Source organism: Capra hircus, chromosome 20, assembly GCF_001704415.2.
Source record: "Capra hircus breed San Clemente chromosome 20, ASM170441v1, whole genome shotgun sequence".
NCBI lineage: Eukaryota > Metazoa > Chordata > Mammalia > Artiodactyla > Bovidae > Capra > Capra hircus.
In genome coordinates, this window is record NC_030827.1 from 28,726,154 (window position 1) to 28,752,154 (window position 26,001).

The window sequence follows — 26,001 nt, forward strand, 5'->3', positions numbered from 1 at the left end:
GTGGCTCAGCAGGTAAAGAATCTGCTTGCAATGCGGGAGACCTGGGTTTGATCCTTGGGTAGGGAAGATTCCTTGGAGAACGAAAAGGCTACCCACTCCAATGTTCTGGCCTGGAGAATTCCATGGAGTATACAGTCAATGGGGTTGCAAAGAGTTGGAGATGACTGAGCTACTTTCATTTTCCTATTAGTGAAATCATACAGTATTTTTCTTTCTCTCTCTGGGTTATTTCACTTAACATAATGTTCTTAATGTACTTACCTCTTTTTAATAAGAGTTTCTATTTTTAAAGCATGTTTGGAAACACTGTCCTATGTGCAAAATTTTAATTGCTTTTTCCATTTGTTTCTTTTTTTTAATGCAAGAACAAAGTAGATTTTTATTTCACATTATATGATTCCTAAATGAACCCATTAAGGTCTAACTGTTGTCATTTCTCTGAAGGTTACAAATGACTTAAAGGTCCACATACTTTTTTCCCCTTCCAATTTTATTGAGATATCATTGACATATAGCACTGTTTAAGGTGTACATCATAATATGACTTATATACATCATGAAATTATTACCATATAAGTTTATTGAATATCCACCATCCTATGTAGATAAAAAAAGAGAGTTCCCTAGTAGCCTAGTGGTTAGAATTTCAGGCTTTCACTTCTGTGACCCAGATTCAATTGCAGGTTAGAGAACTGAGATCCTGCAAGCCATGTGATATGAACAAAAAAAGTAAAAGTTTCATTATGATGAGAACTGTTAAGCTTTATTCTCTTAACAACTTTCATATATAACATATAGCAGGTGTTAATCATATTTATCTTGTTGTACAAGATAACATCCCTTTTTGTTGTTGTTGAGTCGCTAAGTTGTGTCCAACTCTTTGCCACCCTGTGGACTGCAGCACACCAGGCTTCCCTGTTGTTCACTATCTCCCAGAGTTTGCCCAAACTCATGTCCATTGAGTCGGTGATGCCATCCAACCATCTCATCTTCTGTCATCCCCTTCTTCTCTTGCCCTCAATCTTTCCTTGCATGAGAGTCTTTTCCAAGAGTCTGCTCTTCGCATCAAATGGCCAGAGTATTGGAGCTTCAGCTCTAGCATCAGTCCTTCCAATGAATATTCAGGGTTGATTTTGTTTAGGATTGAATGGTTTGATCTCCTTGCAGTCCCAAGGACTTTCAAGAGTCTTCTCCAGCACCACAATTCAAAAGCATCAGTTGTTTGGTGCTCAGTATTTTTTATGGTCCAACTCTCACATCTGTACATGAATTGGAGAGGTCATAGTTTTGACTATACGGACTTTGTTGGCAAAGTAATGTCTCTGCTTTTTAATATGCTGTCTATGTTTGCCATAGCTTTTTTTCCAAGGACAAGTGTCTTTAATTTTATGGCTTCAGTCACTGTTTGCAGTGATTTTGGAGCCCAAGAAAATGAAATCTGTCACTGTTTCCACTTTTCCTCCATCTATTTGCTGTGATGCGATGGGACCAGTTTCTGTGATCTTAGTTTTTTGAATGTTGAGCTTCAAATCTGACTTTTCAGTCTCCTCTTTCACCCTCATCAGGAGGCTCTTTAGTTCTTCTTCACTTCCTGCTATTTGAATGGTATCATCTGCCTATGTGAGGTTGTTGATAATTTTCTTGGAAATCTTGATTCCGGCTTGTGATTCATCCAACCCAGCATTTCTCATGATGTACTCTGCATTTAAGTTAAATAAGCTGGGTGATGATATACAGCCTTGACATACTCCTTTCTCAATTTTGAACCCAGTTCATTGTTCCATATCTACCTGTTGCTTTTTGATCTGCAGGACAGTAAGGGGGGCACAATCGCATTAAAATCAAATCCCATACCCACTGGGTAGGTGAACCACAAACGGGAGAACAGTAATGCGAAAGAATCTCTCACAATGTTATGAAGGTTCTAGGGTCCACATCAGACTTCCCAACCTGGGGATACAGCAAAGAGACTGGGAATCCCCAAGGAATCTGACTCTGAAGGCCAGCTAGATTTGATTATAGAACTTCCATGGGATTCAGGGAAGCAGAAACTCTTTGAGGGCACAAACAAAACCTTGTGCAGGGGGCCCAGGGGAAAGGAGCAGTGACCCCACGGGAGACTGAACTAGACCTGCCTGTGTGTGTTTTAGGGTCTCTTGTGGAGTCATGGGTTAGCAGTGGCCTGCTGTGGGGGCCGGGACACTGGCAGCACCAATCCTGGAAGGCACGTGTTGGCATACGTCCTCTTGGTGGTCAGCATTAGCTCTACTGGAGAGCCTGTAGCCTCCAGGACTGGGTTGTCTCAGGCCTAACAACTAACAGCGAGGGAGCACTGCTCTACCTATCAGCATACAATTGGATTAAAGATTTACTTAGCATGGCCCTGCCCATCTGAGCAAGACCCAGTTTTCCCCACAGGCAGTCCCTCCCATCATGAAGCTTGCACAAGCCTCTTATCTGCATCCAACAGAGGGCAGACAGAAGAAGCAAGAAGTATATTACCTCCCTACATTACTTTGCTGACTAAGGTCCATCTAGTCAAGGCTATGGTTTTTCCTGTGGTCATGTATGGATGTGAGAGTTGGACTGTGAACAAAGCTGAGTGCCAAAGAATTGATACTTTTGAACTGTGGTGTTGGAGAAGACTCTTGAGAGTCCCTTGGACTGCAAGGAGATCCAACCAGTCCATTCTGAAGGAGATCAGCCCTGGGATTTCTTTGGAAGGAATGATGCTGAAGCTGAAGCTCCAGTACTTTGGCCACCTCATGCGAAGAGTTGACTCATTGGAAAAGACTCTGATGCTGGGAGGGATTAGGGGCAGGAGGAGAAGGGGACGACTGAGGATGAGATGGCTGGATGGCATCACGGACTCGATGGATGTGAGTCTGAGTGAACTCCGGGAGATGGTGATGGACAGGGAGGCCCGGCGTGCTGCGATTCATGGGGTCACAAAGAGTCGGACACGACTGAGCGACTGAACTGAACTGAACTTATCTATCTTATAACTGGAAGTTTGTGCCTCTTGGCCACCATCCTGTTTCCCTTCCCCAGACCCCCGCTTCTTGTAATCACAGGTCTGATACCTTTTTCTATGAGTTTCTTTGTTTTTAAAGTATAACACTACAACACTATTTTAGTTCCCAGTGCATATTACAGTGATTATATATTTCTGTGTATTTCAAAATGATCAACACTAGAAGTCTCGTTAAGTCTACACCATCTGTAACCGTAAAAAGATCTTACATTATTATTGGCTATATTCCCCACACTGTATATTTCTCATCTGTGACTTCTGTATTTTGTAACAAAGTTTATACCTCCTAATCTCTCTCTCCTATTTCTCTCAACCCTCTACCCACCTCCCCTCTGGCAACCATATGTTTGTTCTCTGTCTCTGTGACTGTTTCTGGTTGGTTGTGTTTGTTCAGTTGTTCTGCTTTTTATATCCCATATAGAAGTGAAATCATTTAGTAATTTTCCTTCTCTGACATATATTGGTTTGCATAATACCCTTTAGGTCATTCATGTTGCAAATGGAACAATCTTGTTCTAACTTACTTTGGTTTGCTTAATACCCTCTAAGTCATTCATGTTGTTGCAAAATGGCAAGATTTCATTTCTTTATGGCTGAGTAATACTCCTGTATGTGTGTGTGTGTGTGTGTGTGTGTGTGTGTGTATGTGTACATTACATCTTCTTTATCAGTCCTCTCTTATTGAGCACTTAGGTTGCTTTCATATCTTGGCTATTGTAAATAATGCTGCAGTGGCTATAGGGGTACATATATCTTTTAGAATTAATGCTTCTTTTTTAAAAAAATAAATACCCAGGAATGGAGTTTCTGGATTGTATGGTGTTTCTATATTTAATTTTTTGAGAAACCTCCATAGTGTTTTCCATGATGGGTGCACCAATTCACATTTCTGCCAGTAGTGCACAAGGGTTCCCTTTTCCCCACATTCTTATCAGTATTGCTGTTTGTTGTTTTTTGGGTGATAGCCATTTTGATAGGTGTGATATCTCGCTGTGCTGTTGATATGCACCTCCCTTTATGATCAGTGATGCTGAGCATCTCTTCATGTGCATGTTGACCATCTGTATGCCTTCTCTGGAAAAGGTTGAGAAAGGTTCATATACGTTTAAAATTTTAAGACTGTATTGGGACAGAGGTAAAGTACTCTATGAATTAAAGAACATTCTTTTAAAAATATAATTCACAAACTGAGCAAATGAGTATGGTCTGAGAAATGTAGATGTCATGGATTCTTTTATAAAACAGTGAAAGAGCAGAAATGCATTGCACTTGTGGAGTTTTGGGGAAGTTGAAACGTTGTCCATTGAGTTAAATAGACAGACTAGTTTTTTGCTAACCAAAAATATTTTCATGTTAGAGATATAACTTTTTACATGTTTTCAGTGCTTGTGTTTCCTCATGGGAAGGAAATCAGGCTGCAGAAACACTAGCATATATAAAAAGCAGTGAGATAACAGTTAGGGCTTGGAGAGTGAGTTGGCAAGAAGAAAGACTACACTGCAGTTTTAATGGAGGCATTTAGTTGAAAGTATAAATGTTGAAAATATGTTGATCAAGGTAAAATTTATTTTCTTTTTAATTTATTTTCTATCTGTATGAGGTGATGGATGTGCCTTAAACTTCTATGGTAATCATTTCATAATGTACATAAATCAAAACATTATGCTGTAAACTTATTATAGTGTTATATGGCAATTATGTCTCAAACTGGAGAAGAAAAGAACTTTTAATTAAAAATGTTAATCACATCATTCATTTAGTAACACACTGCTGTATTGCTTTGTTGTTGTTTCTCAGTTGTGTCCAACTCTTTGCTACCCCATGGACTGCAGCATGCCAGGCTTCCCTGTCCTTCACTATCTCCTGGAGTTTGCTCAAACTCTTGTCCATTGAGTCAGTGATGCCATCCAACCATCTTGTCCTCTGTTTCCCTCTTCTCCTCCTGCCCTAAGTCTTTCCCATCAGCAGTGTCTTTCCCAATGACTTGGCTCTTCCCATCAGGTGGTCAAAGTATTGGAGCTTCAGCTTCAGCATTAGTCTTTTCAATGAATATTGAAGGTTGATTTCTTTTAGGATTGACTGGTTTGATCCTTACTGTCCGTGGGACTCTCAAGAGCCTTCTCCAGCACAATTCAAAAGCATCAGTTCTTTGGTGCTCAGCCTTCTTGATGGTCCAGTTCTCATATCTGTACATGACTACTGGAAAAAACCATAGTTTTGACTATATGGACCTTTGTTGGCAAAGTGATGTCTCTGCTTTTTAATACACTGTCTAGGTTTGTCATAGCTTTTCTTCTGAGGAGCAAGCAGAAGAAATATATTGCTATGTTATAAATTTGTTTCATCTTCTATTAATGTTTTCTTTCATTTAAAATCTTGGTTCAGTAGTTTGAAAGTGATGAAGTTATTTCCATTGTTATGAGCATTTCACATTTCTGAAAGCTGGGATATAGTATTTATTGGTTATGAGAATCTGGACTCAGCCACACCTAAGTTTGACATTCTCTGCTATTATTATATTTATGCTTAATATATTTATATTATATTTATGCTATTTTGGGCAAGATAGTCAAACTCTGCTTGCTTTAGCTTCCACATCCATGAAATAGTGAGAGAATAATGGTACCTAACACTGTAGAACTGCTGTGAAGATTAAATGATATAATTAATATATAACTTTTAGCAACATACATGATAACTTTGCTATATCCCCCAGTGGGATAAATGGTGAGAGGAAAGAAGTGGGTAATTATTCAGCAATTACTATATTATATGACTACTACTTTTCTCATGATAGTTCATTTAATCCTTTCTCCTGTCTCAGAAAATATATATTGTCCCATTTTATAAATGAGGAAATTGAAGTGTCCAATATACTTTGTTTTGCCCTGTAAGTGACTCCTTACAAGAGCCCCTGACATCAGGCCGCTGTCTTGTGAAACGGGGGAATGATTCATATTCTAACTTCCTGCTATGTTGGGAGGCTCCAGTTAACCACATCACCAAGAAGAGCATGGTGCCCTGGAACTACCTTCTGGAACATAAATCTCTACACTGCTTCCTGCCAGGAGTGATAATGGCACTACATCTCCCTGCCAGTTCTCCCCAGGGAAGTTTGTCATCACCCTTATTGAGGGGCCACAAATATAATGCAAGAGTCAAATAGCCTTTTCTGGGTTCTCTGACCTTGAGCATCTCTTGCCCTGCAGCGAGGCCTGGCTCTTCTCACTCTGAACAGGGGAACCTGCAGGAGTTAACACTTGGGCTGAGTGGCATTCAGCATTCACCAGGAATAAACTCAACTCAGACATGGGAAAGAGATTCACAGATGTCTACAAAGACTATCCCTAAAGCAGAGTTTTGTCAGATATGAAAGGGTGTTTTGGAGATTTAAGTGATGGTGCATCTCTCTGCCACATGTCCTAGACATTTTGACTTCCTGAGACTTTCTTTACAAACTAAGCTTTCCTTTCAAAAATGGAGGGGAATAAACCAAACCAGTTCGGTCTTCTGAGGAGCCATGCAGTACCAGCAAAGGCTCTGACTGCTATGAGCAGAGACTGCAGAGATGCAGACCTCTCCATCTGTGTGGAATTGTGTAGTGTTTGTCCTGTGGCTGCCTTATTTCACATGGTGGGCATGGTATCCTTGGAGTTCATCAATGTTGTTGTATATTGCTGAATGAACTACCTTCTTTTTTAAGGCTGAGTGATGTTTCACTGTTTGTATATACCCCATTGTTTTTGTCTGTTCATCATTGGTGGATGATAGGGTGTTTCTATATCTTGGCTCTTGTGATATGAGGTATCCAAAATAGTCAAATTCAAAGAAGCAAGGGCTTCCCTGGTGGCTCAGACGGTAAAGAATCCACCTGTAATGCAGGAGACCCAGGTTTGAGCCCTAAGTTGAGAAGATCCCCTGGAGAAGAGAATGGCTACCCACCTCTAGATTCTTGCCTGGAGAATTCCATGGACATAGGAACCTGGTGGGCTTCAATCCATGGGATCACAAAGAGTCAGACACAAGTGAGTGACTGACACTTTCATGGAAGCAAAGAATATAGTGGTAGTTGCCAGGGGCTAGTGGGAGTGGGAAATGGGGAGGTATTAGTCAAATGTACTGAGTTTCAGTTATGCAAGATGAGTCAGTTCTACTATACAACAGTGTGCCTACAGATGAGATGGTAGGTCACATGGTAAGTGTCCCTTCTATGATTAAAAGAAAAAGAATACCCCCCCCCCTTTTTTTTTGGCAGATGAAAGGTATCTAATCAGAGCAGATAAATAATACAAGTTTTGCTTTAGAAGGACAACTTTGTTGTTATAGAGAAGAAGTAGAAGAAGAGGAACTCTAGTCAAGAGAAGTTAGGAAGTCATTTTTCTGGTCCTGGTGAAAGATAATGCAAGTGTAGGGGAGGAGAAGGTGTTCCTGGACCCTCTTAGGGGGTCCCTGACTGGGTCTGAAAATTAAACTGAAAAAATAGATTAATAGTAGAAAAGCATGAAATTGATTTAATGTAAGTTTTATGTGACACACATCCTTCATAAGGAAATGAAGACCCAAGGAAACAGTTAAATCTGCAAATTTTTATGCTAGGCTTGATGAAAAGTGAATAGTTGTAGGAGAATATGATAGAGAGTATGAGATACATGTAATAAACTGGGAGAAATTTAGAAAATCCTGTTGCTAGAATTCTTCTATATGTCCCTTTGTCTTTGAAGATAAAGATGCTCCTTTCCCCCAGGTACAGAGAGGGCACCTCTGCATTGGGGTTTTATGAGCTGTTTCAAGAGAGGTGGGCAAGGGGAATGCCAGTGACCTTCCTGCTTCTGCTGTTTTCACAAACTCCTTCAGCTTAAGATAGTTAGTATACCAAGGTGCCATATTTTGGGGGTAGCGTGTTCTCAATCTCATCAAAGCCCCTAAGTAAGGGGGATTAGAGACAACTGGGCAAATCTGACATTTCAGAGATAAAAATCAGCTGAATTCTGCTGGATGTGATTTTCTTAGAGGTCAGGAGAAGAGAAGGCTAATGCATCTCCCTTGGCCCTTTTGAGTTTGAAGAACATTCAGGATATCTAGATTTAGATGCTCAGTAGACAGCTGGAGCTGTGGGCCTGGAGGTCAGGAAGAAAGTCTTGAATGGAGCCAACAGTTTTACAAATAAAGGATGTTAGAAATAATAGTTGAGTCCAACATGGGAAGGTCAAATTGAAAAGTAAAAAGACTAGAGATCAATATTTAGGGGTGGTTGGAAGAATTAATGTACACATTAATTAATGTACACATTTTTACAATGTTAGGATTGTGAAACAGGAGCAAAGTTAAGGGAATTTCAGGTTTCCCAGGTGGCTCAGTGGTAAAGTATCCTCCTGCCAATACAGGAGACACTGGTTCAATCCTTGGGTCAGAAAGATCCCATGGAGAAGGAAATAGCAACTCATTCCAGTATTCTTGCCTGGAGAATCCCATGGACAGAGGAGCCTGGTGGGCTACAGACCATGAGGTCCCAAAGAGTTGGACATGACTTAGCTACTGAGCACACAGAGGGAATTTTGAGAAGTGGGCTTCCCTGGTGATTCAGATGGTAAAGAATCCACCTGCAATGTGGGAGACTTGGTTTCGATCCCTGAGTTGGGAAGATCCCCTGGAGGAGGGCATGGCAGTCCACTCCAGTATTCTTGCTTGAAGAATCCCCATGGACAGAGGAGGCTGGTGGCCTACAGTCCATAGGGTCACAAAGAGCTGGATATGACTGAGAGAGTAAGCACATAGAGGTAGTCTCTGGCAACATCTGATATTTCAAAGACATCAGACAAAACATGAGCTTGGAAAAGAAGTCATCAGGTTAAATAGGCCATTTTTAACCCAAGAGAAAGCACTTTCTGTAATGTGGTAAGATAGAATATTCTGTATTGAAATGAGGATGTGGGTGAAGACAGAGACTCTTAGGAAGGAGTAGATTTCTTTGACAGACAGGACTAAGATTTATAGCTGTCCTAGAGCGAGGAAAATTTACAGAAAACAGAAGCTCAGGACCAAATACATCAGATCTAGAAACATTTTCTCCTGTTACTAGTACCTAGTATAATTTGTGCATGTACATCTGCTGAAACGTATAAATCCCTTCAGTTTTACCTGACTCATATTTTTTTCTCCTGTATAATTGAATTTTGTTAAGATCTTTCTATACCTAGGAGTTTTGTTTTGTTTTGCTTTTTGGGCATAAAATTCAATTCAGCAGTTTTAGAATTACATGGGTAGTCATTTCAAGCATGTGCTCGCTCGCAAAGCACTTCACACTAGCTGTGCTTCACTGTCTGAAAATCTTTGCACCTAGCCCTTGCTTAAGGAAGCATTTTTGAAAAGTTTTAAATGTAATTAAGAGTGATGTTTTGCTGTTTAAAATTCAGTTTTTTTCATTCTACATTATGGCTCTGCATTATGCTTTTAATGATACTATACTACTGAACATGAGATGGAAAAATGTGTTTCTATAAAGCAATGTCCTCTCCCAAACCCAGCCCTTTCCTTCCCAGTAGAAGTAAGCATCACTGTTCTGATTTTTGTATAGTCTTTTCCTTGCTTTTTAAAATTGTTTTATCACTTCGGTGTACATCCCTAAATATTATAATTTATTTTACTTTTTTAAAAAATGCATGTTTTAAAATGTTTTCCTAGTCTCTGTATTTCCCAAAAACTAGCAGTTGGATTGAGAGACTTAGTTTTAGGGCTCCCTTCCACTTTACTTTTTTTTTTTTTTTTTTTGGACAAACTTAATTCTTAGGTAGTACTATGTTCTTCCTCAGCAGACACACAATTCTGTTTTTGAGATGATTGTAGCAGTTGATGCAAAATGCCTGTTCCTATGATTTCTGCATTTATTCGTTGGAATTCTATAAAGAGAAAGTTATCCTTCTTTATTATTTGGTTACCAGTGGTACAATTAGTATAGAAAGAGCAGTGTGCCTACTTGATTTTTTTTTTTAATTTACCACTGTTCAAAGTTTAAAATAAGTTGGCACACTTATATATTTATATATGGAAAAGTTATATTTATATTTATATATATATATAAATGTTTACATCTTCCTATTTATATATAGATATATCACCTAATGGCTTTGTACTGGTGTTTCAAATGCAGTGAAAACTCTGAATTGCAGGATGTTTATTTAAATTCTTCTGTCTCACAACTGCGTCTTTATCCCATTCTTACAAGTTCTTAAGGATTTAAGAAAGCTGGGAATGAGAGAATTAGTATATCATACAAAGTATATTCACAAAACATTCTTGTAGTAACTACCAGTAACATGATTAGTAAAAGGGATTGAAACAGTCACTCCTTTCTGTTCCCACTAGTTTTTGCTTTTACAGTTGTACTGTTTCTACCCCATCAAGAGCATATGGCACTTCTTTAAATAGAACTGTTCCCCCTCTATCCTTGTCAGCTAGCAAGAGTTTGAGTAGATTAAGATCTTAGAATTAGGCTTTTGTGATTCTATTACTGTTGCAACAAACCTTTTTCTTTCAGCTATGCCTATGAAAGAAAATAATAAAGGGAACCAAATCTGTGTTGACAGAGGAATAATGCTTCAAAGGAATGTTACATTAGGTAACTGTAGCTGTAGCACTATTGTTGATTATTAAAATTTTTTATATGTTGAATTTTCCCTAAATGTAACTTTTACATCCTTTTTTGTTTTTTTTTATTTTGTGGCTAGTAGAACGCCCCAATATGCCAGCAGAAAAAAATATCACTTTAGAAAGACCTTCTAATGTAGAACTCACATGCCAATTCACACCATCTGGAAATTTGAATTCAGTAAATGTGACTTGGAAAAAAGGTGATAAACTACTTGAGGATAATTATCTCGTCAATGCAACGGGAAGTATCCTGTATACCCAATATAGGTGAGTATATAAAATTTTAACCCGTGTGGCTCGATGAAATCAGTTAAATTCTAGATACTTTTGCTGACTGAGCATTCTTTCCTTTGCTGTCACGTGAATGTTATGCTAATACTCTAATTTGCACATTTACAGAATTGTTTCTTTTTTAAAAATCCTGATTAATGGCTGAGTCTTTTCGTTTTCATTAAGAAGCATTTTTGAGAACTAAGCCTGTATTAATAACATGAATTATCTTTAGGGTCGCTGTCATTAACAGCAAACAGATGGGAAGCTATTCTTGTTTCTTTGGAGAGAAAAAGCAACAAAGGGGCACATTTAATTTGAAAGGTCAGTACTAATCATTTATAGAGTAATAACTTTAAGTAATCTAGCATTATACTCGGAGAATTCTGAATCCTCACATTTTAAAATGATTATTACAATACTAAGAAAGTCATCATATACTTTCCGTGGAGTTATAAGTGGTGATGTTGAAAATGGAGTTTCCCAGTGCCTTCCCAGTTGAAAATAACAGGTTTTAGTTTGAAAGACTAGGCTGCCAGGTTATTTCTACATTTCTTGTAGCACTCTTTTGAATTTATTTATTTATTTAGCTCTCTAAACTCAGAGCTTTCATAATATTCTTCTGGGTGTCTGAGTTATTGCACTCCTAACCTATGAGATTACGCTTTTGTTGTTCTGTATCAGTGGCTCTAGGACTTGAGATTTTCAGTTCAGTTCAGTTCAGTCGCTCAGTCGTGTCCGACTCTTTGCGACCCCATGAATCGTAGCACACCAGGCCTCCCCGTCCATCACTATCTCCCGGAGTTCACTCAGACTCACGTCCATTGAGTCAGTGATGCCATCCAGCCATCTCATCCTCTGTCGTTCCCTTCTCCTCCTTCCCCCAATCCCTCCCAGCATCAGAGTCTTTTCCAATGAGTCAACTCTTCGCATGAGGTGGCCAAAGTACTGGAGCTTCAGCTTTAACATCATTCCTTCCGAAGAAATCCCAGGGCTGATCTCCTTCAGAATGGACTGGTTGGATCTCCTTGCAGTTCAAGGGACTCTCAAGAGTCTTCTCCAATACCACAGATCAAAAGCATCAATTCTTTGGCGCTCAGCCTTCTTCACAGTCCAACTCTCACATCCATACATGACTACTGGAAAAACCATAGCCTTGACTAGACGGACCTTAGTCGGCAAAGTAATGTCTCTGCTTTTGAATATGCTGTCTAGGCTGGTCATAACTTTTCTTCCGAGGAGTAAGCATCTTTTAATTTCATGGCTGCAGTCACCATCTGCAGTGATTTTGGAGCCCAAAAAGATAAAGTCTGGCACTGTTTCCGCTGTTTCCCCATCTATTTCCCAAGAAGTGATGGGACTGGATGCCATGATCTTCGTTTTCTGAATGTTGAGCTTTAAGCCAACTTTTTCACTCTCCTCTTTCACTTTCATCAAGAGGCTTTTTTGTTCCTCTTCGCTTTCTGCCATAAGGGTGGTGTCATCTGCATATCTGAGGTTATTAATATTTCTCCCAGCAATCTTGATTCCAGCTTGTGTTTCTTCCAGCCCAGCGTTTCTCATGATGTACTCTGCATATAAGTTAAATAAGCAGGGTGACAATATACAGCCTTGACGTACTCCTTTTCCTATTTGGAACCAGTCTGTTGTTCCATGTCCAGCTCTAACTGTTGCTTCCTGACCTGCATACAGATTTCTCAAGAGGCAGGTCAGGTGGTCTGATATTCCCATCTCTTTAAGAATTTTCCACAGTTTATTGTGATCCACAGAGTCAAAGGCTTTGGCATAGTCAATAAAGCAGAAGTAGATGTTCTTCTGGAACTCTCTTGCTTTTTCCATGATCGAGCAGATGTTGGCAATTTGATCTCTGGTTCCTCTGCCTTTTCTAAAACCAGCTTGAACATCAGGAAGTTCACGGTTCACATATTGCTGAAGCCTGGCGTGGAGAATTTTGAGCATTACTTTACTGGCATGTGAGATGAGTGCAAGTGTGTAATAGTTTGAGCATTCTTTGGCATTGCCTTTCTTTGGGATTGGAATGAAAACTGACCTTTTCCAGTCCTGTGGCCACTGCTGAGTTTTCCAAATTTGTTGGCATTTTGAGTGTAGCACTTAAAGGTAATATGGGGATGCATAAAGGTTGCCTGGTTTTGTTTTAATCAAATAAGGCCAAACCCTAGAGTGTAATCCACAGCTCTCCTCCATGGGAAAAAAAAAGTCAAAGTATTTTACTCTTACCCCCATGAAACCAAACTTTAAAGGTCTTAATCTCATAATATAGACTAGTTGTTCAAATTGGGTAATTATCTTCACAAAAAAAATCATATTTTATGATATTAACAGCTTAGTGAATTTCACTGTCCCTGATGGTAATTGGGAAATGCAGTCTGTTGCCATGTTTTGGGCTTTGTTTCATGTTAATTTCCCAGGGCACACGAGAAATTGGTTTTTTTTTTGCGTTTCCTAAAGATTGTGAAATCTGGCTAGCTGCTCTGACAAAATATACTGTCCCCAGAGTCCCATCAATAGCAGGATGGCCTGCTCCATCATTGCCATGATTTCAGATCATTCCCTCATTCATGCCTTCCTGTAGTCCCTCTGCATGCAGACTCATTTCCTTCAGGTGGTTTTGTATATGTTCCTACTGAGTAAATATAATAAATTCTGTATTTATGCACTTTGGTGTTTGCAAAGGCAGAATCTGTTATCATCTTTTGATTATTTTGATCATGGATGTTCTCTTTTAACCATCTTTCCTCCATTTGCCTAATTTAACCTAGTGAATGTTAGAAACGTCATATAAATTTCCTTCCCTTATTTCTTTTCTTCCCTTCTCTTTTCCTTTCTTTCCCCAGTCTTTTTCTCTGCCCCCTGCAACCATTCTAATGAGCTAACAGATACTTAACATGTGGACACACACACAACCCTAGTAAACAATTTATTGTGTCTCCTTTAAACGCATAAAGAAAGGCTAGAGGTCTTGAGGAAATGCCTATCAAATCTTGAGGCTCAAAGTGCCTCCAGGAGATTCAACTTAAAAAATTGCTTTTTCTCTTCCTCTAAATAGTACTGTTTTCTAGAAGTATGTATTGTCATACCTGTTCAAAGTTTAAATATTAAATTCATTTTTTCTTATTAGTACTCATAATAAATTACATTACTACTTGGAACTGATCATTCTGGCCTCTAATGTGAAAAGAAGCATTTTCATTTTCAATGTACCATGTCTTGGGGACTTCCCTGGTGGCTCAGACAGTAAAGAATATGCCTGCAATACAGAAGACCCTGGTTTGATCCCAGGGTTAGGAAGATCCCCTGGAGAAGAGAATGGCTACCCACTCCAGTATTCTTGCGTGGAGAATTCCACACACAGAGGAGCCTGGTAGGCTACAGTCCATGGGGTAGCAAAGAGTCAGACACGACTGAGTGACTAACACTTTAATAAAGTTAATGCCAGTCTTAAAGAAGGCCTCTTAATTTATATCTATTTTGAGTAACTAGGTTGATGCTGGCTTTTGTTAGAAGCACCTACACAAGGTCTCGGTTTGAAATCAAGTGCTTGAGGAATACAAAGAGCCACTGAATACTTACTTTTTTTTTGCTTTTGATAGTTTTCTTGAAACAATTTATTTTCAGTTTATTAGTTTTAAATGCCCACTGAACAGTGTAACTTTTAAGTGTGTCCTATATCTTAAAGATTTCATATAATTAATAATTTGGGCCCTTCCAGATTCTTGCTGATAAAATAATTCTGTTTATTTAAGGTGACTATTACTTGGAGGAATTATTTGAGCATAATTCAATAGCATTTGCAGAATAATTCATATTATAGTTGTTTAGATCTTGTGAGACTTCTAGACTAGTGTATATTTTTATAAATATCCTGTATTTCTTTTTTTCCATGTGGATTGCTTATGACTTTTCCTAAGAAAGGTTATCTTTTCAATTGAGTGTAGATGAAAAGGCCGTTTTATCCTCTATTTGAGCCTATTTTATCCTCTAATTGAGCACCCCTCCCCAAATTCTGCTGTTGACTACATGAGTCAACTGGAGTGCGTGCGCCTGAGACCTCTAAACAGTTTATCAGCAAAGTCCCTCTTTCTCCTTTTATGGGAATTGGTTGATTTATTACTGTTGTTTTTCAGTCAGTAAATCATGTCCAACTCTTTGTGACCCCACAGACTGCAGGACATCAGGCTCCTTTGTCCTCCACTGTCTCCTGGAGTTTGGTCAAATTCATGTACATTGAGTTGGTGATGCCATCTCACCATCTCACCTTCCGCTGCTTCCTTCTCCTTTTGCCTTCAGTCTTTCTAAGCATCAAGGTATTTTCCAATTAAAATTAGTAATTTCTGCTAAGTCCCACTTGACTTCAGACTCCAGGATGTCAGGCTCTAGGTGAGTGACTATACCTTCCTGGTTATCTGGGTCATTAAGACCTTATCTGTATAGTTCTTTTGTGTGTTCTTGCCACCTGTTCTTAATCTTTTTTGCTTTGTTAGGTTCTTACTGTTTCTGTCCTTTATCATGCCCATCCTTGGATGAAATATTCCCTTGAGATCTCTGTGCTCTTGAAGAGAGATCTCCCATCTTTCCCATTCTACTGTTTTCCTCTGTTTCTTTGCATTGTTCATTTAAGAAGCCCTTCTTATTTTTCCTTGCTGTTCTTTGGAACTCTGCATTCAGATGGATATATCTTTGACCTTATTCCTTTGCCTTTCACTTCTCTTCTTTCCTCAGTTATTTGTCAGGCCTCCTCAGCCAGCCATTTTGCCTTTTTGCATTTCTTTTTCTTTGGGATGGTTTTGGTCACTGCCTCCTGTACAGTGTTAAAACCTCCATCCATAGTTCTTCAGGCTCTCTGTCTACCAGATCTAATCCCTTGAACCTGTTTGTCACCTCCACTGTATAGTCATCAGTTCAGTTCAGTTCAGTTGCTCAGCTGTGTCCGACTCTTTGCGACCCCATGAATCACAGCACGCTAGGCCTCCCTGTCCATCACCAACTCCCAGAGTTCACTCAGACTCGTGTCCATCGAGTCAGTGATGTCATCCAGCCATCTCATCCTCTGTCGTCCCCTTCTTCTCCTGCCCCCAATCCCTCCCAGCATCAAAGGGATTTGATTTAGCTCATCCCTGAATGGCCTAGTGTTTTTCCCTACTTTCTTCAATTTAAGCCTGAAGTTTTCAATAAGGAGCTCATGATCTGAGCCACAGTCAGCTCCAAGTCTTGTTATTACTAACTCTATAGATCTTCTCCATCTTTGACTATACTACAAGATTATAAAAAACCTGAACATCCCTGATGAGTATGTTGTGAAAAAAACCTGCTGACTTTGTGTGTTTGTCTGTTGGTGACAGTACAGGGAGAAAGCAAAGGTCACACCTGAAGCTTGCAACTGCTAATATGTCAGTGATTACCTTTCACCAACTGCTAATATGTCAGTGATTACCTTGCAACTGCTAATATGTCAGTGATGGTCTACCATGTTTTTCAGTAGAAGGTGAAATATTCTAAAGTGGATATGGAAAGTTTCTATAATAACAATCTGTTAAAATCTCTTAGTACCAAGATGCAGAAATTTTGTTGGTAAAGAATAAGTAATAGGACAAAGAACTTAGAAGACACAGTGACATTTTGATAGTACCAAGAAACCTCTCTTCTCCCAGCCATCTGTCCTCACCTGGGAGCATCCAACCAGTCAAAGTAGGGAAGAACAGAATAATAGAAACAGTTGGAACTTCAGCTTCAAAAAGTGTATTGATAGAAGTGCATAGTGTATTAATAGAATGCTAGTTAGCTGGCTTTGACTACATGGGAGAATCTTTTTCTAATTCAATAACACCTAAACATCCTTGAGCCAAAAGTGACACAGGCTGATGTTTTATAGTTCACAAATATGCAAATAGAAATCTCTAAGCTTACAACTCCATAGGGCTTTCACTTCCACTAAGTAGTTCCTAGACCTTACCTTCCTTGACACATCTCGATCAATTTTACTGTCTTAAAATTTGAATTCTTTCAACCCAAAGAGTGTGTGTCCTACTTTATCCAGAGTTCCATAAAGCCAACAGGACACATTAGAATGCTTATTCGTAAATATTTCTAAACATAAGCAGAAACCCAGAACCAGCTGTTACCTCTGGAGAAGTTTGAACAAATCAGTGTTCCCTGAGTATAGTGCCTTCTCTAATTTTGATGCACATCACTCTTATCAGCCGAAGAAAGCATACCAGAGCAGTGATTAATGTCATTTGGCTTTTAGTTTAGGGTATCGTCAAGGAAACAGAAGAGATGCAAAGAATACAGAATGTGAGTTTTGTTTCCCTGTGGTATCCCTCAGTCACTGTCAGTTATCTGCAGTTAACATTTAACCTCGGAGAAGGCAATGGCACCCCACTCCAGTATTCTTGCCTGGAAAATCCCATGGAGGGAGGAGCCTGGTAGGCTGCAGTCCATGGGGTCGCGAAGAGTCAGATACAACTGAGTGACTTCACTTTCATGCATTGGAGAAGGAAATGGCAACCCACTCCAGTACTCTTGCCTGGAGAATCCCAGGGACGGGGGAGCCTGGTGGGCTGCTGTCTATGGGGTCGCGCAGTCGGACACGACTGAAGCAACTTAGCAGCAGCAGCAGCAACATTTAACCTGGGATGCTTTCATAGCATACCCATGTGTTCCTCACCCAAACCTTATAAAAATACCCAGGATTTTCTTGAAAAGCACCCTTCAGCTACCAGTTGTGCCTCCCAAGCCTGTGCCTCTTAGAGGCTCACTGCAGACCAATGTATCTTTTGCCATCTCAAATGTTACCTGTCTTCCACTTTTGATTCTTAGCTTGTGAGTGAATTTCAATATTTTGATCATATTTCAACACACCTTCCCATGCTGAAGCATGGCCTGATTAATTTCCAAAAAGAGGCATGCTGAAATTGAGAAGCAGATAGGTGTCTGGGAGATCCACAAGCTGGGAAAGCAGAAACTGTGCCCTTACCTGGTGCTCAACCAAACCAGTTTCACAGTCTGTCTTCAAAGCAGTGCTTGTTTTAAGGTGAGCCTAGCCTGGCTCTAGAAACAACTGTATCAGAGCTACACTATGAAAAAGCAGTGCCAGATATGTACACGTTGTACCTCTGCGTGTGGAACTCAGGAAGGGTGGCTCTGTTCCATCTGAGGTTGGGAAGGAACCTTGTGGCTTCAGAAAAGAATCCATATGTTAGCCAAGCTCAAAACTACTTAATCTGCCGGTATTTAGTTGCTTAGTCACTCAGTCGTGTCTGATTCTTTGCAATTCCATGGACTGTAGCCTGCCAGGTTCCTCTCCATGGGATTTTCCAGGCAACAATACTGGAGTGGGTTGCCATTTTCTTCTCCAAGGAATCTTTTCGACCCAGGGATTGAACCCATGTCTCCTGCATTGGCAGGCAGATTCTTTTACCCTCAGCCACTAGGGAAGCCAGTCTTTTAATTGAGGCCTCTCCAAAAGTAGAGTGGATCTTTCCAGGTAGGACTTTATCCCTCAAAGTGCTTCTGTGTTCTCATACTCCATTTAGTAGTAAAGCCACGTCAGCTCTTGGGAATATTGGAGTGGAGTCCGATTAAAAGGTGCTACTGAGTTGATAGTGTTTTGTCAGGATATCCAAGAATAACTCCTTTCTTACCTGGTGCAGTCATTCCTCTTCACAACAAAATCTCAAATATGGAAATACACACAGAAAAGAGACACCAAAAAAATAAATTAATTAATTAATAAAAAAAAAAAAAGAAAGAAAAATAACATCTCATTATCGGCCAGACGTGGCTACAGACTTTGCTGAAATCCTTAGGTGGCTTCTTTTTTCTCACTTAGGTCTTACTAACCTTAAACCAAAGCAGAGTCACCTATGCTTTCACAGTCCAAGCTCAGTTTGATACTTATTTCCTCAGGCAGGAGGAGAGACCCTCCCAAACCAGGAAAAAACATGCTGAGTATGAGGCTGAGTTATTTATACCTCCAGATTCCTAGCCCTAGAAAACAAGGCCCAATCTGTGCCCTGGAATATGACCCATCCAGGACTCACCCCCCTTCTAGGACTGAAAAACTGGAGGGTTGAATGAGAGTAGGGAATTTAATACTGAGGTCACCAGGGAATTCAGTCCAGCCCCTCCCCAGACTTCTGTTTTCTTCTCCAGTGCCTCCTGAGGAAAGGAGTGCCTCCTGAGGCTCTACCATAAGAAAAATGAAACAAAATATGTTCTGTGGTTCAAGCTAAATTAAACCTTTTAACATTGTGACGTTTAAAGTTATTGTCTTATTTTTCAGGAACTTGAAATACCGTTCTCATGTTCATGTCAATATGTATAGTCAGTCGTCTCTTGGGTGCTAGCTTTGCTCCTGGTTTTCTTGTATGGGTTCTTCTATTAGAGTGCTGTCTGGATCTACAAATGGCTCTGAAGGGGTAGCCCAAGACTGAGGAAATTGAACTGGATAAAAAAAATAACTTGATCTAGTAAGAACACTTACGTGAGAGATACCCTCTTTACTTTTATTATAAAAAGACACGTGTATAGTATTTAAAAATTTAGCTCATGGTATCAAAGTATTACTTGCTTTATTTTGCCTTGTTAAATTCAGTATGTGTTGAATGGGCCATTTCCTTTATATTCTTAGGTTTTATAATAATATGTAAAGTTATTATTCCATTTATTCTTTCTGCTCCATATACAACATAGCTCTGGAAACAATAATTTCTTTTTAACTTTTAACCAATTTCATTTCTTTTCATGGTAAGGAGAGGTAATTAGGTCCCCTGATTTAAATTGTTCTAATTTATACTTAAATTGTAATTCTTAAACAAACAAACTCTTATTCATCTGTGTTAGCCAAGGACTTCAATGAGTTTTTTAAGTGGTAGAATTTGTTTTACAGCTTCACAGCAAACTTTTTAAATCTATATATTATTAAAGGATAAATTGGTACCACCACCAGCATCTCAAAGCTACTGTTTCTTCATTCTTCTGGGCCTTGTCCCCTGTGAATTCATTTTTTATTTTCCATCATTTTAATCCCTTTTAATCACCTTTCTCAGATGAGTTGGTTGTTCTGTAAAAGACTCAGTTTGGATGCTTTTCCTCATTCAGGGGTGTTTTTATACACTCTTAAAGTTCTGAAATGAATTCAGATGAATTTCCAGTTCTCCTTTCATTCTGTGTTTTATTTCTTCTGTCTTCCACACAGCCTAGAAATCATTCCTGCACACACTAATAATCCATGCCACTATGCTGGCGAATGCAGGAAGGCCATGGGCGTTATAAATTATAAGAAGCTCTGTTAAGAAGAGCAGTACCAGCACCTGGACACAGCAAAAGTTTGAATTCTGTGGTGTTCACTCTACACCGAGGGCTTTCCTGGTGGCTCAGCGGTAAAGAATCTGCCGGCCAGTGCAGGAGGCGTGGATTTGATCCCTGGGTCAGCAAGATGCCTTGGAGAAGGAAATGGAATTCCAATTATTGTTGCCTGAGAAATCCCATAGACAGAGGAGCCTGGGTGGCTACATTCCATGGAGTTGCAAAAGAGGTGGACACGACTTAGCAACTAGAGCAAAACAACTGCTCTACACCGAGCAATGTTATATATTGTGCTCCTGTACTCAGTTCTTTACAGTAACACTAGGGGAGGGCATAATCTACCTGTGTCCTCAACACTAGTGACATTGAAACTGTAATTCTAACTCAGATATTTCCTGGACCTAGAGCTTATGTCTGTCGCGTCACCGTCACGTTGTGCTGACTAATTCAAACACTCATGATCTGATCTTTGAAATGGACAACTAATGACTACATTTCCCTTAAAGTCCCTCAGCCTCATGGCGACCAAAAGGGAATATGGGACACTAGGAGGCTCTCAGAAGGAGTGCTCAGAATATTCTCTGGCAAGGTCAGCTCACCAGTTTCTTGTGACTGGGATGACCTCAGTCACAACAGTTACATGGGTTCCACGTCTCTCCTTCCTCAGGAGCGCCCCAGTGGTACCTTACTAGGTGCTCATAAACTGTTAGTGGGGGTGATTACAAATTAATGATTGGCAGTTCACACGTGGTTAATGTAAAATTGTACATCATTCCATCTTGTCAAAACAGGTTTCCTTGGTAATAATAGGTATAGTAATCATTGACTTACAGATTGCTCTGCCATCTTAAGATTTCTGGAACATTTGCACTGGTGATATGTCTTTCTCATTTGCATCTCTTTATTTTTAGCAGTACGTCATTCAATACTATGCTGGGCAGGTTTACTGATGAAGGAGAGGATGATGTGTGCAATTGTATTTAGCCCCATGTGAAACCATAAGGAAAATGGAAGACTTCCCACATTCATCACAATAATGTTAATCACCTAAAGACAGACTGTGAAGAAATCCAACCCTATTTTTATCCCTTATACAAGTGGTTATGTTGAGGAGTGTGTGTGTGTGTGTTAGTCATTCAGTTGTGTCTGACTCTTTGCAACCCCATAGACTGTAGCCCTCCAGGCTTCTCTGTCCATGGAGTTCTCTAGGCAAGAATACTGGAGTGGTTTGGTATTCCTTTCTCCCGGGGATCGTCCCGATTCAGGGATCGAACCCTGGTCTCCTGCACTGCAGACAGATTCTTTACCATCTGAGCCACCAGGGAGGTCCATACAAGTGAATATAGAAGTCAGAATTTCTTTTCTAGTTATGATTATTTTGCCCTTCCTCATCTTTATAATTCACATATCCATAAAATGGTGTTATCTTTGGGTAGTAGAAAGCCAAGAGCATTTAGAAAATGTATTTAACCTGGAAACTTAATTTTAGCAACTAAAATTGATCTTTCCATTTTCCACCCTGACCCTCCCAAAATAAAATATAAAAATAGGATAACAAATGAATAGCAAATAATATCTATAACATTTGTCAACATAATATTATTAAAATGTACACATAATGTCAAACACTCTCTGCTAGCAAACCAACTAAAAGGAAAACCAAAACACAAAACCTGCTAAAATTAGTAAAAGAAAAGATATCAACAAAAGTCATCTTTGTTGATAAGTTTCTGTCTCCAGTATAAGTGTATATTCTCTAATATATCCCTTGAGGTCTGTCAGAAGGAATTGATTTCATCATGGAGGCTCCTGGTTGATCTTTATTGCTTTGCTTATATTGTTCTGTTTTAATTTTCTTACCAAATTATTCTGGAGAAGGAAATGACAACCAACCCCAGTATTGCCTGGAGAATCCCACAGACAGAGGAGCCTGGAGGGCTAAAGTTGATAAGGTTGCAAAGAGTCGGACATGACTGAAGTGACTTAGCACACACATACCAAGTTATTCATAGCCTTAAAACTTAATTTTTCTAAATTCAGTACTCAATTTTAGTCTGTTACTAATGGCATCTGCTTCTAACTTTATGAAATAGATTATCACAGTGACTGTTAGTTTTTTGGGTTTTTATTTTTAACAAAACCACATGAAAGAATTTTTCATCTCATTTTCTTTTTCTCTCTTAAATTTCCTTTGTTCATTTCTCATCTTCTCAACTTCTCCAACCCTTTTCATAAATTTGTATGAACTAAGAATTTTAAATCCTAAAAATTTTATCTCCTTACTTAAGTGCCATCTAAGGGTAAACTTTAAGAGAAATATTTGTTCTAAAGTAATTTAGTAGGTGGGACGGAAAAATAGACTTGAAAAACATGAAGTTTCTTTCATATCCAAAGTATGTAACAGTTTATTACAATATTTATAACTGTTATTAGGCTCATAATAGAAGACCTTTCTTCTCTTTCTGTACTACTGGACAATTACATTGCACTACCTACCTACTACAACAGTCCATGGTAACTACTGGACATTGATTCATTTTATATAGAACTAAAACTACAGAAAGAAAATCATATATAAATGAAAAAATGAAAGGATAAATTATATTCAACTTGAATACATCCTGCCATTCAGACTTTTTTAGTAATATGTGTATTTATACATTTTCCTTAGTTCCTGAAATTAATGGAAAAAACAAACCACTGATCACTTACGTGGGGGATTCAGTTGTCTTGATATGTAAATGTCAAGATTGTCTTCCTTTAAATTGGACCTGGTACACTGGCAATGGGAGTGTACAGGTAAGATAATATTTCTTTTACTTATAAAATAAACACATTTATTTGATAAGTAATAAGATTGTATTATACTCAAAGTTCTTAGGACTATTGCTTCTTCTCTTATTCTTAAATACATGATCATGGAGAAAGAACAGTGATGAATGGAGTTGTTTGATGTTTTTAGCACTTTACATTATACATCTCAGTTTAGTTCAGTTCAGTTCAGTCGCTCAGTCGTGTCCGACTCTTTGTGACCCCATGAATCGCAGCACGCCAGGCCTCTCTGTCCATCACCATCTCCCAGAGTTCACTCAGCCTCATATCCATCAAGTCTGTGATGCCATCCAGCCATCTCATCCTCAGTCGTCCCCTTCTCTTCCTACCCCTAATCCCTCCCAGCATCAGAGTCTTTTCCAATGGATACTCCCAATGTTTCATTAGCTGGTACTTTGTTTTTTATTTAGCAACTTATTTAAATTCACTGAAAGTTACAATTCATTTTTAGTTGATAAGCTTAGGTATAATCCCAACAAAAATTATTCTTTTTTTTCCTTATCATTTCATGAAAGTAACTTGAAAAGAAGGAAGTTATCTTTTCCTGCTTCTGTCTCTAGAAACATTTGTGATAGAATGCAATATAGTGGCAACATTTAAGGAAAGAATGAAAATTAGGTAACAAACTTAGGTTTTGGGTTCTTTCAGTGTCATTGACCTCTTTTATGCCTCCAGGGACCTAGGGGAAGCCAGATACTTTAAATTCCTACTAAAAAATGAATGGCTTTTCAAAGACCTGATATTAAGAAAAACATGCTGCTGCTGACAAGTGCTCAGTCCTGTCTGACTCTTTGCAACCTCATAGACTGTAGCCCGCCAGACTCCTCTGTCCATGGGATTCTCCAGGCAAGAATACTAGAGTGGGTTGCCATGACCTCTCTAGGGGATCTTCCCATCCAGGAATTGAATCCAGGTCTCCTGCATTCCAGGCATATTCTTTACCATCTGAACCACCAGGGAAGCCCAAGAATACTGGAGTAGCCTATCCCTTCTCCAGGGGAACTTCTGGACCTAGGAATTGAACCAGGGTCTCCTGCATTGCAGGTGGATTCTTTACCAGCTAAGCTACCTGGAAAGCCCGCATATGTCATACTAGACAAAAAATAGCCAAATCTAATTATATTGAACTTCGAGAGTACAGTCTGGGCTTCTTTCCATCGTACTAAGTGTCTCTCAATTTAGCCCCAAGCATGGATCATATTAGGATATAAGAAAAGTGCAGCGAAGAGAGTACAAGTCAAAACTTAGGTCAAGTGTTTTTTCAAAATGTACATGAACCATCTGCATCAGACTCAACCTGGGGTGCCTACTAAACATGAGGTGCTTTGATTTACCAGCCCTGAGTTAGAGAGTACCTTTGTAACAAGATCACAGGCAAAGCTGTGCACAGAGAGCCTGGTTGGTATAATTTTTTGGCAAATAATAAACTCACAGTTCTTCATCAGATAATCTCCAGGAATAGTTGTATTCAGATTAGCATTTATTGATCACTGCAGTTGAATAATAGAGCAATGAAGGCAGCAAATGGCCTACGAGTAAAATTTAACTTAAATAGATTAAATAAATCAACCCCCAAATAGCTTGGTATGGATCTTAAAAGACTGAAGAAAACCCAGTGAATTCCAGAAACTGACTTGATTGAAAGAGAAATACAGCTTTGAAAAGACAGAAAGTATACAGACCACCTTGCTTACCAGGCTCTCAGGAAGATCTGCTAGTCCTTCTACATCAGCTTTAAAGGCCTGAAGATGTCCGTTCCAGTCTGAGGAACTCCCAGTGTCAAGAACCAGGGAGCTTCCTTAATAGGAATGATCAGTTAATAGCTTAATCAACTTAATAGTTGATTTAATGAGTGTATGCCTGCACTGGTGAAGGAGGAAGTACTTTGAACAACTAACCAAGTATTCTAACATGAAACCTGGATGGATGGTTTCAATCCATCCTCCTGCCTTTGATCTTTCCCAGAGTCAGGGTCTTTCAATTGAGTCAGTTCTTCGCATCAAGTGGCCAAAATATTGGAATTTCAGCTTCCGCATCAGTCCTTTCAATGAATATTCAGGACTGATCTCCTTTAGGATGGACGGGTCAAATCTCCTTGCAGTCCAAAAGGGATCTCAAGAGTCTTCTCCAACACCACAGTTCAAAAGCATCAATTCTTTGGTGCTCAACTTTCTTTATAGTCCAACTCTAATATCCATATATGACTACTGGAAAAACCATAGCTTTGACTAAATGGACCATTGTTGGCAAAGTAATGTCTCTGCTTTTGATATGCTGTCTAGGTTGGTCATAGCTTTTGTTCCAAGGAGCAAGCATCTTTTAATTCATGGCTGCAGTCAACACTGGCAGTGATTTTGGAGCCCCCCAAAATAAAGTCTGTCACTGTTTGCATTGTTTCCCCATCTATTTGCCATGAAGTGATGGAACTGGATGCCATGATCTTAGTTTTCTGAATGTTGAGCTTTAAGCCAGCTTTTTCACTCCTCTTTTACTTTATCAAGAGGCTCTTTAGTTCTTTACTTTCTGCCATAAGGGTGGTGTTACTTGCATATCTCAGGTTGTAGATATTCCTCCTGGCAATCTTAATTCGAGCTTGTGCTTCATCCAGTCCAGCATTTCTCATGATGTACTCTGCATATAAGTTAAATAAGCAGGGTGACAATATACAGCCTTGACATACTCCTTTCCCGATTTGGAACCAGTCTGTTGTTCCATGTCTGGTTCTAAAACTTTCTTCTTAACCTGCATACATGTTTCTCAAGAGTAGGTAAGCTGGTCTGGTATTCTCATCTCTTTCAGAATTTTTCACAGGTTGTTGTGATCCACACAGTCAAAGGCTTCGGCATAGTCAATAAAGCAGAGTAGATGTTTTCCTGGAACTCTCTTGCTTT

The 26,001-nt window shown here is 39.3% G+C and overlaps 1 protein-coding gene across 3 annotated transcripts in view; it reads left to right on the forward strand.

The window, feature by feature from the left end:
- EMB (embigin) overlaps window positions 1-26,001 on the forward strand; it is a 59,021-nt gene that overhangs the window by 25,799 nt on the left and 7,221 nt on the right. Inside the window, exons 4-7 of one of the 3 annotated variants that reach the window (XM_005694727.3) lie at window positions 10,569-10,649; window positions 10,762-10,948; window positions 11,187-11,275; window positions 22,950-23,077. In XM_005694727.3, coding sequence (XP_005694784.3) covers window positions 10,569-10,649; window positions 10,762-10,948; window positions 11,187-11,275; window positions 22,950-23,077 — 485 coding nt within the window. The remainder of the gene's footprint in view (window positions 1-10,568; window positions 10,650-10,761; window positions 10,949-11,186; window positions 11,276-22,949; window positions 23,078-26,001) is intronic. The other 2 variants (XM_018065788.1, XM_018065789.1) reach the window with 2 other exon arrangements.